Source organism: Athene noctua, chromosome 2, assembly GCF_965140245.1.
Source record: "Athene noctua chromosome 2, bAthNoc1.hap1.1, whole genome shotgun sequence".
NCBI classification, from domain to species: domain Eukaryota; kingdom Metazoa; phylum Chordata; class Aves; order Strigiformes; family Strigidae; genus Athene; species Athene noctua.
In genome coordinates, this window is record NC_134038.1 from 78,320,814 (window position 1) to 78,335,688 (window position 14,875).

Below are 14,875 nucleotides of genomic sequence, written 5' to 3' on the forward strand. Positions count from 1 at the left end.
GTGGAAAGTTGATATTTGTTTTACAGCAATATTTTCCAAAGCCAAGTCTGTATATTCCCTGTGATACAGTATATCTTCACTCATAGTTTTTTCTCCAGTGCAGTGCTTTCAGGAGTAATATTTATAACCTCTGTTGATTGATTTGCCTTGTGCTGTAGTACTTATGTTTTAATTCAAAGCCAGAAGGAACCATTAGGTCATTATAAATTGACTTTCCATGCTGCAGACTTGTTTTATAACATGTATAAAGTTTTATGGACTTCTACAGCATTATCTTTGCAAAGGGTTTCCCAACTAGTTTCTAACATGGAGACACAAGCCATAAAGGTAGACTATTTCAGGAGTTCAGCAGTATCCTGCACATGGTTCAGTTTGAGTTTAGGCATTAATCTTGCAAAATATGAAATTAAGATGCATGATTGGTTTTATTTGTCATTTTGCAAAATGAGTATATCTTACAAAGTCATACGTATTTTGATTAGTACAGGAAATAATTCAGGGAAATTCATGGTTTATGATATACCAAAACCCAAACTTGGATCTAACTTGTCCCTTACAGCAGTATGATATATGAATCTGTTTTTATGTTTTGGTTTCATTCATGGAAATTAATCCAGATTTATCACCTATCATACATGCAGTAAGATGCTCATTTGGCTATATCCTTATTATGTCTCTTAAACCAGTTGTGTAGCTCATTAAAATAAATCAGATACTTAAAATTAGTGAGCTCTTGGGAGTTGTTGAGGAAAGTGTCCTCCAACTTGTAAAAGTATATGCTGGTATTACATGATCTCCTTCTAAAATCCAAGCAAAGGATACATATGATTTATCATTTTCATTACCAAAATGTAAATTATCTGATCCTTTTATAGGGCTGCATATTAAATTGTAGAAGCAAGAGTGTAGAATCAGGTATTACCAACATGAGTGGTATTCAGCTTCAGGGGATCTGTGGATTAATTTAAGAGATTCAGAAATGGAAGACAGAAAGGGGAAGTATTATACGAGCATCTGCATCATTTCTGGAAAACTGGGAGCATTGGAAATTAAAAGAAAAAGTTGAAAAATCACCAGTGTATGTAGTCATCACAAATGTAGCGTAAGTTGAACATGCTCCAGTGCTGCAAATGTTATTTCCTTCCAACTAAAGATAAGGAAATAGAACAAAAATAAATAATTGTTTAGTCTAAAATTCTATCTAGCCTTTTTTGTTTTCTTCAAAAAATTCTACAGGATTTTTAAATGGTGATCTAATGAAGACAGGGAGATAAACTGCATATGTCATTGGGTTTTATTGATTCACTATTCCATTAGTTTGGCTTTGCAGCAGTGTAATATCATTGATTTCTGTGCAGGCACAGCACCTGCTGCTTTAAAGTAGATTTGGAGGTACTTGATGGTCAGTAACATCCAGCAAATTTCAAGTAATAAGCAATATCTCCAAGATCATGAGACATTTTTTTCAAGGCTGAAATAATTTGTTAGTTTTAATTTTCCTGGGGTCAATAAACTGATGTGGTGTTTTCATAATAAACTTTACAGAAAGTGGTAAATATAAATATAATTAAGTAAACAATATCTTGGGGTGAAATGTATCATGAGGAATAGATCTTTATTTTGACAGTCAAATGACAGCAAATCTTGATCATTACATTTCCTTGGAACAGGCCTTCAGTGACTCTCTAGCATTCTTGGTCAACCAAGTGACAGAAGTTCTCTCTAGTAATTCATTACAATGCTACTTCCTTTATTTAGGGTAACAGTTAACTAACATGGAATTGGTAGTGGTGTTTTTTGAAATGCAGACTGAAAGTGTATTCCCATTGAACAGGAGTTACTTCTTGTGCTGTTTGAATAAGGGATTTGTTTGGGGCTACATTTAAGTTTCTTCCCAAGTCTTTGCTCTCTGAGGCTGCTGTGTTCAGGAAATTGTGTCCTTTTGTCCTGAGTCATGCCAAACTAACAATCATATTGTTCTACCCATTGAGGGTGGTTAGGAGGCCTTAACATAGTATTTCCAGTCAAGCACTGCTAAATTTCTTAATAGAAAAGGTAGTCATTAAAAACTTTGTCTGAAAGCAGGCGAGTGAAATATTAAGACAGTATAAATGAAAGAAAACCACCATTATTAGCTATTTTTCTTCTGTATCTGATTAAAAAAACACCTCAAATGGAGTTACAATACTCATTATTTTTCTTAACACTGAAACTGCCATACAGTTTGTCTACATAGCCATTGAATCTATCGATCGCTTAGTGAAAGCATCAGTCAAATTAAGAAAGAAATAGCTACTATTAGATACCAAAAAAGTCTGAATTTAGTATAGTCTTGTATAATTGTAATTTGTAATTGCTTCATTACTGTTTTATCACCCTAAGAGAGTTTGCACTCAAATAATTCAGAACATGAATGTTAATTATCTGGCAAGCTAAGGAAATTCTCTACGTCCCATTAAGGGACACCTGCCATAAGTCACATATTTTCCTAAAAGTTACAAAAGTGTAGAAAGAATATATTCTCTTCTCCATTTTCCAGTATCTTTATCTTCATAATAAATTCTTATTTTTCATTTAAAATGTTACCAACAAGCCATGTATGTGTAAACACGATTTTTTTTCCGATCTCATACCACCTGATAAAAATGAATTATTCAAAACAGATACTTACTGATGAAACCAGAAAAATATGAGAAGGATAGCCAAAATCTTAAATTATTTAGACTTGGAAATATCTGAAGCCTGGGAGGTTCTCATATTGTTTCCTCAATTTTAAACTCTGTCTGTAGGTTATTGTCAAGGGTTGTCCTGTCAGACAGGGAACAGACCTTTCAGAAATAAGGCATTCCTTGAAGCACAGGGAGAGGCAGGTAAAAAGTTAACTGGCTTATGGGATCCCTGGTGCTCTTTTGACAAAATGGTTTGCCCAAATCTGTCAATTCTGTGCATTTGGTGAATTGTGCAATGTGTTTGATGACTCCACACAGTAAAGGCAAGATTAGTTTACTGCAAAGACCTGTACTGTTTTTGTAATGTTCCAGTGACAAAAAACAAATACACGTTATGACTTTCCTATGGTCATTGCCTCAAATGAGGCTTGTTTATGGTGGCACTTAACTTTTAGTGTTTTGCTTTCCCCCATTGTAGCATTTACATCACTCTTCTTTCTAGGAGCAGCATGAAACTATTTTGGCTTAGCCTAACTGAAACAGAAGTCCTGCTGCTCCCAGAAATAAGGGGGGGGGGGGGGGAGCAAAAAATCTTACAACTTTTTTTTCTGTATTCACCACTCAAGTCTGGATTCTGAGGTACAGCTTTTCCTTTTCTTTATCCTCAGTCCTCTTCTCTTTGGCCTGATAGAATCTTGTTCACCTTGCTATGTAATTCTTTTTCTTTTGCCACCTCAATAACATCATTGGTCATGTAAACCAGCTACAAAGACCTTTTGTTCTTGCCTGATGCCCATGTGATTAGTACTTTGCATTAACTCTCCTTATGCTGTGTTAATTTTATTTCCCTTGCTCTCCAGTTTCTCCCACAAACATCTTAATTTCTTCTACAAGGGTGCACTCCAGACTTGACTCATAAGGATGTTCTTGTGTTGAATCATTTCTTAAAGTGTGCAGGCTGCTTTCTTCATATCCTTCATATCAGAGAAAGAATAACAATAATTTGAAATGTGGGAATGGTTACTGAGTCTTACTGAAGGACATATACGATTGGAAGTGTTTATGCATATATAAAAAATAAGCCTATTAATTATATTCCTTTTCTTTCATCTCTTCTGTTGCTTACTAGATTTTAAATTCCTGAGTAGAGACTGTAGCTTTTACATGTAGAGCTTACTGTCTCAGTCTCGATGAGAAATTCTTGGAGAGCATGTATTCATAAGCAATAATGATTTTCAAATAACTTCTAAAAGAAACATTATTTCAAGATTATGTTGTGAACTGCCGGTTGTTTGTTTTTCATCAGCTGTTCACATCAACCCAAAATCTGATTAATTCTTAGTATATAAGAGGTTCTCTGAATGATTGGCAGGGAAGCTCATAAATTACTCTCCAGAATGCTTTTAATGGCAGCAATATGGCATCAAATTGGTTTGTGAAGTTAATGCTTTTTTGTTCTTTCCTGAAAACAGCTTCTAAGACACTGTTGTTAAAACAGATCAAAATGTTTTCCAATATTTGTATGTAATCTAAGGAAATTGATCCATAGAGTTCTACTACTAAATTTTTAGTATTATAGCTTCTAAAATGTATCTATTTGAATTTATGTATTTGAATTTGAAAATATCCTTTTATTAATTCTGAATCATACATTTATGAAGAAGCTGACTTAAAATGTTACATTTATTATAGGTTTGTGGGAAAAGTAAGGGATATAAAACTTGTTTCTAAAACGTCATGCCAGTATTTCTAGCATATAAGGTTTAATAAAATAAGATATTTGCTGGTCCTCAGAGGAGTTGAGAGATGTTTTTATATTCTGTAAAAACATCAAATCTGTGGTTAAAACTGAAAGCAGATGCTCAGGTGAGGGACTTCATGACGACATCTAGTTCACTTGCTTAAGGAACTCAGTTGGTCCAGAGCTGCTGATCTCCTCTTGGCATTCGTTAAACATAATTAGGTCCTACTGCATCTTTCCCTAGGCAGCCATGCTAAGTAGCTCTTGTATGGTGCCTGATGGAGCAATTATGCTCTACTGTGGTATTCGTGTAGAGAGATTTCCACATTTGCAGAATGAATGCATGCTCGGATTGTTACTGTATCTCTGTTTCTGTTTACTGAGTATCCAGTAATGCTATTTTGGCTAGACTTTCCTATTTATAAGGCACAAGACAAGGATGAGCTAGAACACTGAATAAGGATGATTTCGCGAAGAGTATAGATTACTCAATTTTTTTCAACAAGTCTGTTGTTGTTTTTTCTTTTCTTCATGGTGTTTAATTTTCCTTCCTATCTTGTCCTCCTACACTTCCAAATTTACTGGCCAGCCAGTCAAATCTGATAGAATTCAAAGTTTTCAGAGGTGTTGAATCCCTATCCATTCCTGAAATAGCAGTCACTGTATTAGGACCCTTGCTGACTAAGAGACTGCAGCATGATAGTTATCACTGGAAAAATGGACATCACTGTCCCGTGCAATTGCTTTTCTACCTTTGGGGGGAAAATGTACACTACCAACAAGTTTATTTTGTATGTCTATTAGACTCTTAAATTGTTATAATATCAACAGCATAAAAATAAAGCAATAAGGATCTTCTTTAATACAGGCTTTCTAAAGTAAAAACAAAACATCGCTGCTGTGAATGCAGTCTGTCATTTAAATTATTTGGGTGGAAATTACTATCTTCTCATGGTAACAGTTTCACAAAGTCAGAGGTAAAGCCAATTCAAGCGTTCCTGAGTTGAGAAAATAGCAGGGAAAAGGCCTGTCATTCTGGTAAGAATTGGAATTGGTTTTCCATGGTGTTGATATTTGGAAATTGCAACTTGCACATGGTAATTTTTTGTATCGTCAGTTTTATACACCAAGAAAGGTCATGCTACAACTATGTAACAGAGAAATTAACACATGTTTTCCTTTTGTTGTAGAACATCTATTCTTGGAATTTCGTTTGGGGCTGCATTTCTCTTCCTTTCCTTCATTTTGTTTGTCTGCTTTGCTGGACAGCTTTTGGTAGGTATTCAAGGAAATGTAATCCAATAGTTAATGGTTTCTTTTAAATAACATGTTCTGATTTTGCTAAGTCACTCTGCCTTTGCAGAGTACCAGTTAAATGAGAAAGGCTTGCATGCTCAGGCTTCTGAGGACATTGTTTTGTCCATGTTAACGTACTGTAAAACATCCTCATTTATTTGAAAAACAGAAGATGCCAGTGCAGTGACTGTACCTACACTGATACTCTCTTTCCCTCATGAAGCTGGACCCTCTGAGAGGTTCGCTTTATTGTTTGTTCAAATGTCTTTTCAAAAATATTTGCTATTGTGCTTTGAGGAGATGACTCATGAGTGCTTTAATTTGGGGGACTGTGTATTAGTTTAAGTATTGTATAAGACCACTTTCTATCTTTAGAGAATATTTCATTATAACAATTTGATACATAAAAATTATATAGTAAAATTCTAATTTTGCCATTGAGTGGTCCAGGTGTTACTGTAATGCCTCTTAGTGTACCCAATAATATGCTGAATTTGAGAATTTCATTTAATTGAAGATTTAGGCAAACTGTTCAGCATTTCCCAATATAATTTACAAGGTTTATTGTCCTCTTTTCAGTTGTTCTCAAATAGATACAACATATAACTCCATCTAGAACAAGGTATTTTAGGATTTTTAAGAAAATTAATGCAATTTGAATTTGGCATGTAATCTGAAAGTAAAATTGTCTGTATACTTGTCAATTAATCCCCACTTCTCCTTCTCCATCTTTATATCTTTCCATATACTACCGTGGAGAAAGCTGAGAACAATCTTTTAGAAACAAGCAAAACATGCACATGGGAAAGACAATTACATTGCTATGCAGTAAAACCGTAAGGAAAGGTGGCCTGGCAGTTAAAGCAAGAAACAGAGCAAGCAGGGTTTTATAATTTCTCCCTCTTCCTTTGTGAGGCTTGAAATTAACAGGACATGTTTTTAAGAAAACATTATTAATATACATTTCAGTTGTCTTTCCCATAAGGTAGGGATGCTTCCACTGATCAGGAATTAATCTGAGATACAATGAGACAGTCTTTTTAAATATTTTAAATCCTTGGAGTGAGGTCTTAGAGGTATCGCTATTACTTAACAGCAAAAATTATTTCTCCTGTCATACTTGATTGCTGTTTGTTATTGACATAAGAATAAAATGATGGAGTCAGAGTACTGCTGTTGAATAAACAAATTAAAAAAAAAAAAATCCTTCAAGGAAAAGCCAGCCTTTTTCGTGTAGGAAACAGGTATCAATGAAATGGTATCAAGAAGTGCTGGGACATACATACACTCTCCTGAGGCTTTTATTTATAGTGTATCGTAGGAGTAATACAAACATATTTTTCAGCATTTAAATGGATGGCTAAGTAAATATCCTAAGTCAGAGTTGAGGAGTCGTGACACTTGAATAATATCTAACACCTACTTTCAATGCTGTTTTTCCTATATCTTTTATGTACTGTAAATACTTCCCAGAAACGGAGACCTATTATTGCATTTCTGTTGACTTGTGAGATGTCATGTTCTAACCTAAATAGCTTGAAGAGAAGCTATTTATGTCTATGTGTTTATGAGTTCAGCTGCTCTAATGCAGAAGCTATGCTGTTAAGAAGACTTTCAGCAAGTAAGTTATGACCATAGTTGTAGCAGCACTGTCTTTCCTTCATGAGCATGGACGTAGTTCTGTAAGGTGATAGATGAGAAGCAGTTAACTGAAGAGGAGTAGGTTTATCTTTCCCTGTCCTCTCCCTAAGATTTCTTCCTTCATGTCAAAATCCAAATATTGTTTTGCAGTTTTAACCACAGTGACACCCTATGTTATGTTTTTGTAGCATGTCCATTGCAGTATTTGACCCATAACTGTAAATGCTTTCTTTCTAGAAGAAAAAGCCTGAAATTCTGAAGCAAACAAATGTCAATGTCTGGGCTTTAACACTATAGTGTCAGCATTAACAGAAATCAAATTTTATTGTCCTAATCCTGATTGAGTGTGGGTTTGTTTGTTGTTGGTTTGTTGTTTTTTTTTCCCAGTGTGGGTTTTTTTCCACCTTTATTTGGTGGAAAAATAAAGGTGGAAAAAACTTCCAGAACTGTGGAGTCACCATCCCCAGATGTGTTTAAGGGTCATTTAGATGAGATGTTGGGGTATATGGTGTAGGGGAGAACTTTGTAGAGTAGGGCTGATGGTTGGACTCGATGATCCTAAGGGTCTTTTCCAACATGAATAATTCTGTGAATTCCTGTAGTAAATATGGATGTGCTTGTTTGTACACACACCTGCATGTAATTACAGAGTTTAAAAATCACCAAGTAGCTCTCTTCTAAAAATGCACAAAAAGAAAATTTTGTGCCTCACTGACCCTGGTAGATGACCTGTGGTGGGTTGGCCTTGTCTATGGGCCAGACACCCACCCAGCTGCTCACTCACTCTACCTCCTCAGCAGGATGGGGGAGGAACACAGGATGAGAAAGCTCATGGGCTGAGGTAAAGGCAGGAGGCTCAGTTACCAGTTACTGTCATAGACAAAGCAGACTCAGCTTGGGGACAAATAATGTAATTTATTGCCAGTTAAAATAGATTTGGGTAGTAAGAAACAAAAACAAACACTAAAGCCACACCGTTCCTCCCTGCTCTCCCAAACTCAGCTTCACTCTTTTGCTCCAGACTTCTACCTCCCCCCAGGTGACACAAGGAGGTGTCGAGGGTGGTCAGTACATAGACATTTCTCTCTGCTGCTCCTTCCCTTCATACTTTTCCCCTGCTCCAGTGTGGGGACTCCACAAGCTGCAGTTCCTTCAGGAATATCCACCTGCTCCGGCACACGTCCTCCATGGACTGCAGTGTGGACTTCTGCTCCAGCATGGAACACATCATCCTCCTCCTCCTTCTCCTCCACCAACCTTGGTGTTCCCTCTCCTGTTTCTCTCTCTCTTTGTTCCCTCCTCCTGTTTTGCTGATTAGGGATACCAATTAAACTCAGACACCAGAGTGAAAAGAGCAGGTGTATTTTACTAGAGATAACTAAATAATAGAATAATTACAGAAAACATACAGTAAGAAAAGACAGAATAGCACACTTAAACAAATAGGGAAAGACAGGGTAATGCCTCAAATCATGACTACCTGAGAGGGAGAATAGTGATTAAGAAAGATCCATCACCACTTGCATATGTTACCACCATCCAGACCCACAGCAGCTGGGGAGCCCCGGTTACAGCGAGGGTTTGGAGAGCCCGTCCCGGCAAGTGGGAAATCCTACACTGTGCGTCCACCCGTAGGTGAGGCTGCCAGAGTCGCTGTGAGCGGGCCCAGCCTTATATACCCCCAAATCTGCAAGCCAGAAGAGCTGGCACCTTTGGTTTAAGTGAAAATAACTGGTTTCAATCTGACATTAGATTCCCCCAGAGCCTGGTCAGGGCTCGAGGGAGAAGCTCAGGGAGTTTCTCTGCTTATCTGATCAGATTATGTGCAAGATCTCACATCAGGCCTCCGGGACAGACACCTGCCTCCGTGACTCTGTTATTCCGTTCATATACGAAGGAAGGGAAGGATACATTTAAAATAGCTACATCCACCATGCGTATTTCACTAATGATTACATACTGAGTCAGCAGTTTCAGTTCAGGGCCTGTTGCACAGGCTTCAACACTTCCACCTTCTACATCAGAATAGGTGGTTTGTTATAACTTAGTATAATACATGTGAGCACAATAGTTGTCAGTTATAAAATAAACAGGATTCATCTATAGGTCAGCTCTGGCTTAGGCCTATTGTCCAAGCTTTGCACTTCACCCCCTCTCTGCCCAACTTTTTCTGCCTCTTTCCACGAGGCGCCCGCCCGGGGCTGAGGGGCTCAGCTGTCCCTGCTGTGGAGCTGTTGGAGCTGCCTGGAACCGGCTGTGTCTGGTGTGGGGCAGCCCCACCACCCCTCGCAGGGCCGACCCTGCAGCTCCCCCCGCCCCCAGCACCTGGGCACCTGCACCCCTTACATAAAGTTGCAGTAGTAGTCAAAAATTTCAATAACTCCTACAGGATTTGTAGGGTGGGGCCTGTGGTGCTGGCAAAGACAGCAAAATCTTAAATTGAAGTTAGGACACCTGGCCCTCACTGCATTATGCGCTTGTCTCAGTGCTTTGACGCTTTGCCCGCTCAGTCTCCACCGATTCTAAATGGCAGTCACCACTGCAGAGTAACTCACACAAAAAGCAACGCTGAACAAGTTTCTCTACGGGATTTTCATTTCATTGGTAAATGAAAAAAAGAAAAATCCAGACTGCAATGCTAAAATTACTAGCACTTACGGAATTTAATTACAATATTGTAAGAAGAGATTTATACTCACTCTTCCACTCTGAGTTTATTATTAGTTGATTTTACTGTTTGGCAGCACTGCAGCACAGTCCAACTCAATCTGTTGTGGAGTGATAATATCAGCCATTAAATAAGAAAGGAATGTTTCCATCAAACGATGTGGCAGAGCAGTAGCACAAATAACAAGGTTACAGACTTCCAGATCCTGCCTTTGCAGCGTGGCATCCCCTGCCCCTCTTGGGCAAGCAGGCTGAGGACAGGGAGGGCTGACACTTACAGAAGCAGTCGTTTGCCCATTGGTATTAGACCTTCATCATTCCTAACTAAAATTGGCATATGTCCTGAAACTTGAAATGTATTTATGTCTTTTCTGTTCGAATTCTTCTTTGTCCCTATGCATTTTTTAATTTTTTATTTTTTAATTTTTTAGATAATGACAGTATTCAGACTTAACTCTTAAGATTATGAGTATTTTTGGTCTTAAAGATACCTTTTGGCATATTTTTTTCAGATTTTAAAGGCAGGCTATTATTTTTTATTGGTTTCTAATATTTTCTTTCATTTTTCCTTGAAAGGTTTCCTTACCAAATTACATGCAGATAGAGGACAGTGATTGTCCGGTAGCTCATGCATTTTCTGTGTCTCTTTATCTTCTTGAAATACAGATGAGTTCATAGGATGAGTATGAAATGCCTCAGACCTGGTAACTGTTAGATGTGTTTTACCTCCTGATGCGAATGCAAGAAAGCAGAGATCTGGCTACATAAATGATACACTGGAAAATGTAATGCAATCAAAAGAAAAACACTACAGTAAGCATGTAAAGATCTCTGTGGTAGCTGAGGTAGCCTGCTGAAGAAGTATTAGTGTCAAGCAGATGTTCTTTGTGCACTGATTCAAATACTGTCTCAAAAATGTCTTTACATTGCCTGGGACATATGTGCATTTAACTGATACCACGTAATCTTTGTGCCAGTTATTCCCCATTAATATGAAAAGGCCTTTTGTTGCCTATGTTTATACCTTGCAAACTTATTTAGCTACTTCAGCTAACAAGGTTGATAAGAAGTAATAACATTTCTTTCCTATTATTTCATCTGAACATGTTTATAGACTCTCTTAAATACCCAACTGAACCACAGAATTAGCAGAACACAATACCACCAAAAAAAAAAAAATCAGAAAATTATTTGGCTCCACGGTTGAGAAAGATGTTTTGATTTGAGGTCACCGGAGCATCTAACAAAGTACAGCCAGTATGTGAGCAGTCCTGTCCCTGCTAGAGGAGAGCATGTTATTTATTAGTTGCATTACATCACACCACTGTATTGAGTGATACACAATCTTTACCTTTGTTTGCAGGGATTTGTCTTTTACTCTAAAGCATTTGGCATTGGTACTTAACACTCAGAAAGACTGTGTACACTTAAGAGACTTAAAAGCTCTGCAAGTACAGAGATTCAGCACCAGCACTACCTGGAAATTATTTTTGACCTGGAATCTTACCTCTGATGTGAGTGTCTCTCTTAATGCAGATACAAATGAAAGATTGAAGCCCTTCGGTTTCTTTGATAGTAAGCCTTTGCTTGTAAATTAAGATTAAAACAGGGAAGGGACAAAGCAGGGAGAACCCAGAGAGGGACTTTGGCACCTACAGCAGGATCCGTGAAAGAGACTCACCAATCCTAATAGTTTGATGAGTCTCTAGCACAGGCGCTGCAACAGCAAATCCATCATCACTAAGTTAGGTACTATGTTCACATTTCAGCAACTGTTAGAAAGGTACTGATTTCAGCAACAAAAATCCTTCTCCTTACTCCTTGAGTTATGTTTATGACACGTTATGTGTTTGTGACCAACTAAAGAAATGGCCTAGCTTGGTGAAAACCACAAGTTTCTTATGTCTGTTGTGCCAATAGTTTCTTTATTTTTTGATGAGTGAGACTATATTGATTTTTTTTTTCTAAATCTGCTGGTAAAATATGACTTTGCCCAAGATGAGATTGTAAATTACCTCCAAATAACAGATATCCAAGTGTGCTTCCTAATACCAACAGTCCAGTATGCAAACAATTTTTCCTACAGTTAATTAGTAAGAAGAATAAAAGCAGAGAGTATCTAGATATTTTTGAAGGTTCTTTTACATGTATTACCTTGAGAGGTGATATCCATGATGTGTAAACACCACAATATGGTCACAGATGAGGGCTCCTATTGTGTGAGGCAGTTTTTGGGTGGTAGTGTCTAACTTGGAGACCTAGACTTGGTCAAGACAGAACATAGGATTCAGAACTTCTTCCTTTAGTTCAGTAACCTGAGTACTGTCTTTTAAAAGTCGTTCAGGTTTGCTTTTCTCAAAACCAGTTAAATATTTCAGGTAAAACAGAAAAACTTTGACAGGAGGACTGAGAATGTCTTACCTTAAAATAGCAAATAAGACAGCAACTGTACATTTTCTTGAATGAAGAAGGGAGCAGCAAACACCAGGACTGAATTCTGAGTGTCTAAAGGCATGTTTATATGTCTCACTGCCACATTCTTTCCTTTGAATGAGATACTTGAAGAGAACCATGTGGCCATTTCAACATGATCCTTTGTGAGGATAATCAACACTGTAAAGTATGGTGAAACTAAAAAAAAAAAAAAAAAAAAGTGATATCAACTTTAGTTTTTCCTGTTATTTCTTGGCTCAGGATTTTAGCTTTTGTCAAACCAGTTGTATCCAATATGAGCTGAGTAGACCTGCATGCATTTTGTATGATTCAAAATGCCTGGCTTAGATTTACAAGTGCCACCATGAAGTTCAAAAGCTTGGTGTTACAGTACTCATTTTAGAAGTACTTTGGTTCTTTTTATCAACAATAGGACCACTAGGAAGTATGTAAAGTATAAGCTTATGTCTCTATACAAAAATTACCTCCAAGCTTAGGTCAGTGTAATCACAGTCAGTTGTTTGGATTTGAACTTCAGTGTCTTCTTCGAGTCTGAATGAAAGCAAGCATCTGAAAAAAATCTGAAATCTCGGGCTTTTTGTTTCTCTTGATTTCATTTTTTGTAACCTCAGTAAAACACTAAGTTGTATTTGAATGCAAAATGAAAAGAACAGTAATAGAACTATAGAAAATGTGATTCACTGGCTTTCTGTAAATAAGAGGTCTTCAGTCAAGATGTTCCAACCTCTGCTAGCATGTGCAAGAGAAGTGTGACAGCTCTTGCGACACTGTCTTTCATCTACAACATAGCTGTCACAATTAATTCTCGCACCAATTCCTTGATCTCACTCAGAAAGACAGCATTCATTTTGTTAAATGCTGAAGTAGGTTTTTGTGTGTGGAAAGACAACACAGGATACATTTTAATAACCTTAATATTCAAAATAAGTTATTACTCACTATCATGCTGAGCTGTCATATCAGATTTAACATGTTCAGATGAAAAGGTAATACGTTAGTCACTTTTCATACTACAAATACCTATTATTTCTAGTTGGTAAATGATAAACTCTGAACCATGTTCTGCCAGCTCTGCTTAGAATAAACACAGAAGCTAATGCTACTGAGATCTGATGTCTTACCCTTCTTGCATGCTTTCTAGACATGATTACTGTCTTCTTTTCATCTCATTCTCCATTTTTTTAAAAAGATTGCAAGTGAGACGTAACATTTACAAGAAAATGTGTTTGACGTAAGCCAGTGAATCAGCAAAACAAATGTGCATAGTTCTGCCAGTGCTATTAAGAGTCTGAATTTAATGATCACCCCACCACTCCAGTTCTGCTTCCAGGAATTCCCTAAATTTTCAGCAGTACTGAACTGCTGCAGTTATGCTATATATGGACTGGATTTAGACTGCTCAAAAGTGAAATGAAGTTAAACAAATCTGTTACTTTACATAGAGGATTACTGACCAACAATGTATTCTTTCATGTTTTCCAAGGAATTTGTACACAATGGTGTGAATCAGGGTTTTGTCACAATTTTTTTCTTTCAGGAGCCTCATTGGCTTAACCTATGAAGGCTGCTCTCTTTGCTGTTAGAGAGACCTGTCATCTATTGAACAAACCAGATGGGCATGACAGATGTATCAAATAATAAACAGTGGTCCTTCCCCTCCAGAACTCACAGTTTTGCATTAAACAGCTTTTTGAGAAGTACATCACTGAGTTCTGGTGTGCTTCTATTTTACAAGTGGAAATAGCTATCTACAACTTCATTTTTGAAGTTGCGGTCTAACAACACTCACATTTTTCTTCATGTCAGAGCCAGCAATATCTGTAAGTTTAGCAATAGCAACTGGAAGAATGGAATCTCTTTATTGATTAATCACACTAGCTGAGTAATATATTGTTTCCTGAAATTTATTTTATTCTCCAGAATTTTCTTACTGATAAAGCTTCCCAGAGAACAAAATTTTTTTTTTTTAGATGGAAGTAGAAAAACAGCTTTTTGAAGAAATATAGACAATCAGTCCAGTTAGTTCCTCATTGCTAAAATACATTAGCAAAGACAGGTGATATTGATCAAAAATCTTGTAAAGAAAGGAAATCTAGAATTATTGCAAGGAATTTTGGAACAGAAGTTACATAAGTCTGTTCAAAAGTGTACAGGTACTTGGAAAGCAATAAAGCAGTCCTCAGCAATAAATGCAGTTCTCAGCATGGACATTGCTAAGTAATTTCAGCAATTCTGTACTGTAATTTTTAAAATGATTACTTTAAAAAAATAAAGTTCAAACTTAACAGTTAGAAGCATTGATGTTAAAGTAGAAGAGTCTGAGAAGTCTCCATTGTTTGATGCCAACATTTTTGTATTTAGATATTTGGATTCAACAGAGATTTTCTATGTGAAACTTAATTTTATC

At 37.0% G+C, this 14,875-nt stretch overlaps 1 protein-coding gene across 1 annotated transcript in view; it reads left to right on the forward strand.

Moving 5' to 3' along the window:
* Positions 1-14,875, forward strand: part of ADCY2 (adenylate cyclase 2) — a 231,861-nt gene that overhangs the window by 174,477 nt on the left and 42,509 nt on the right. The window contains exon 15 of the mRNA XM_074899489.1: positions 5,601-5,685. Within this exon, the coding sequence (XP_074755590.1) occupies positions 5,601-5,685 (85 nt within the window). The remainder of the gene's footprint in view (positions 1-5,600; positions 5,686-14,875) is intronic.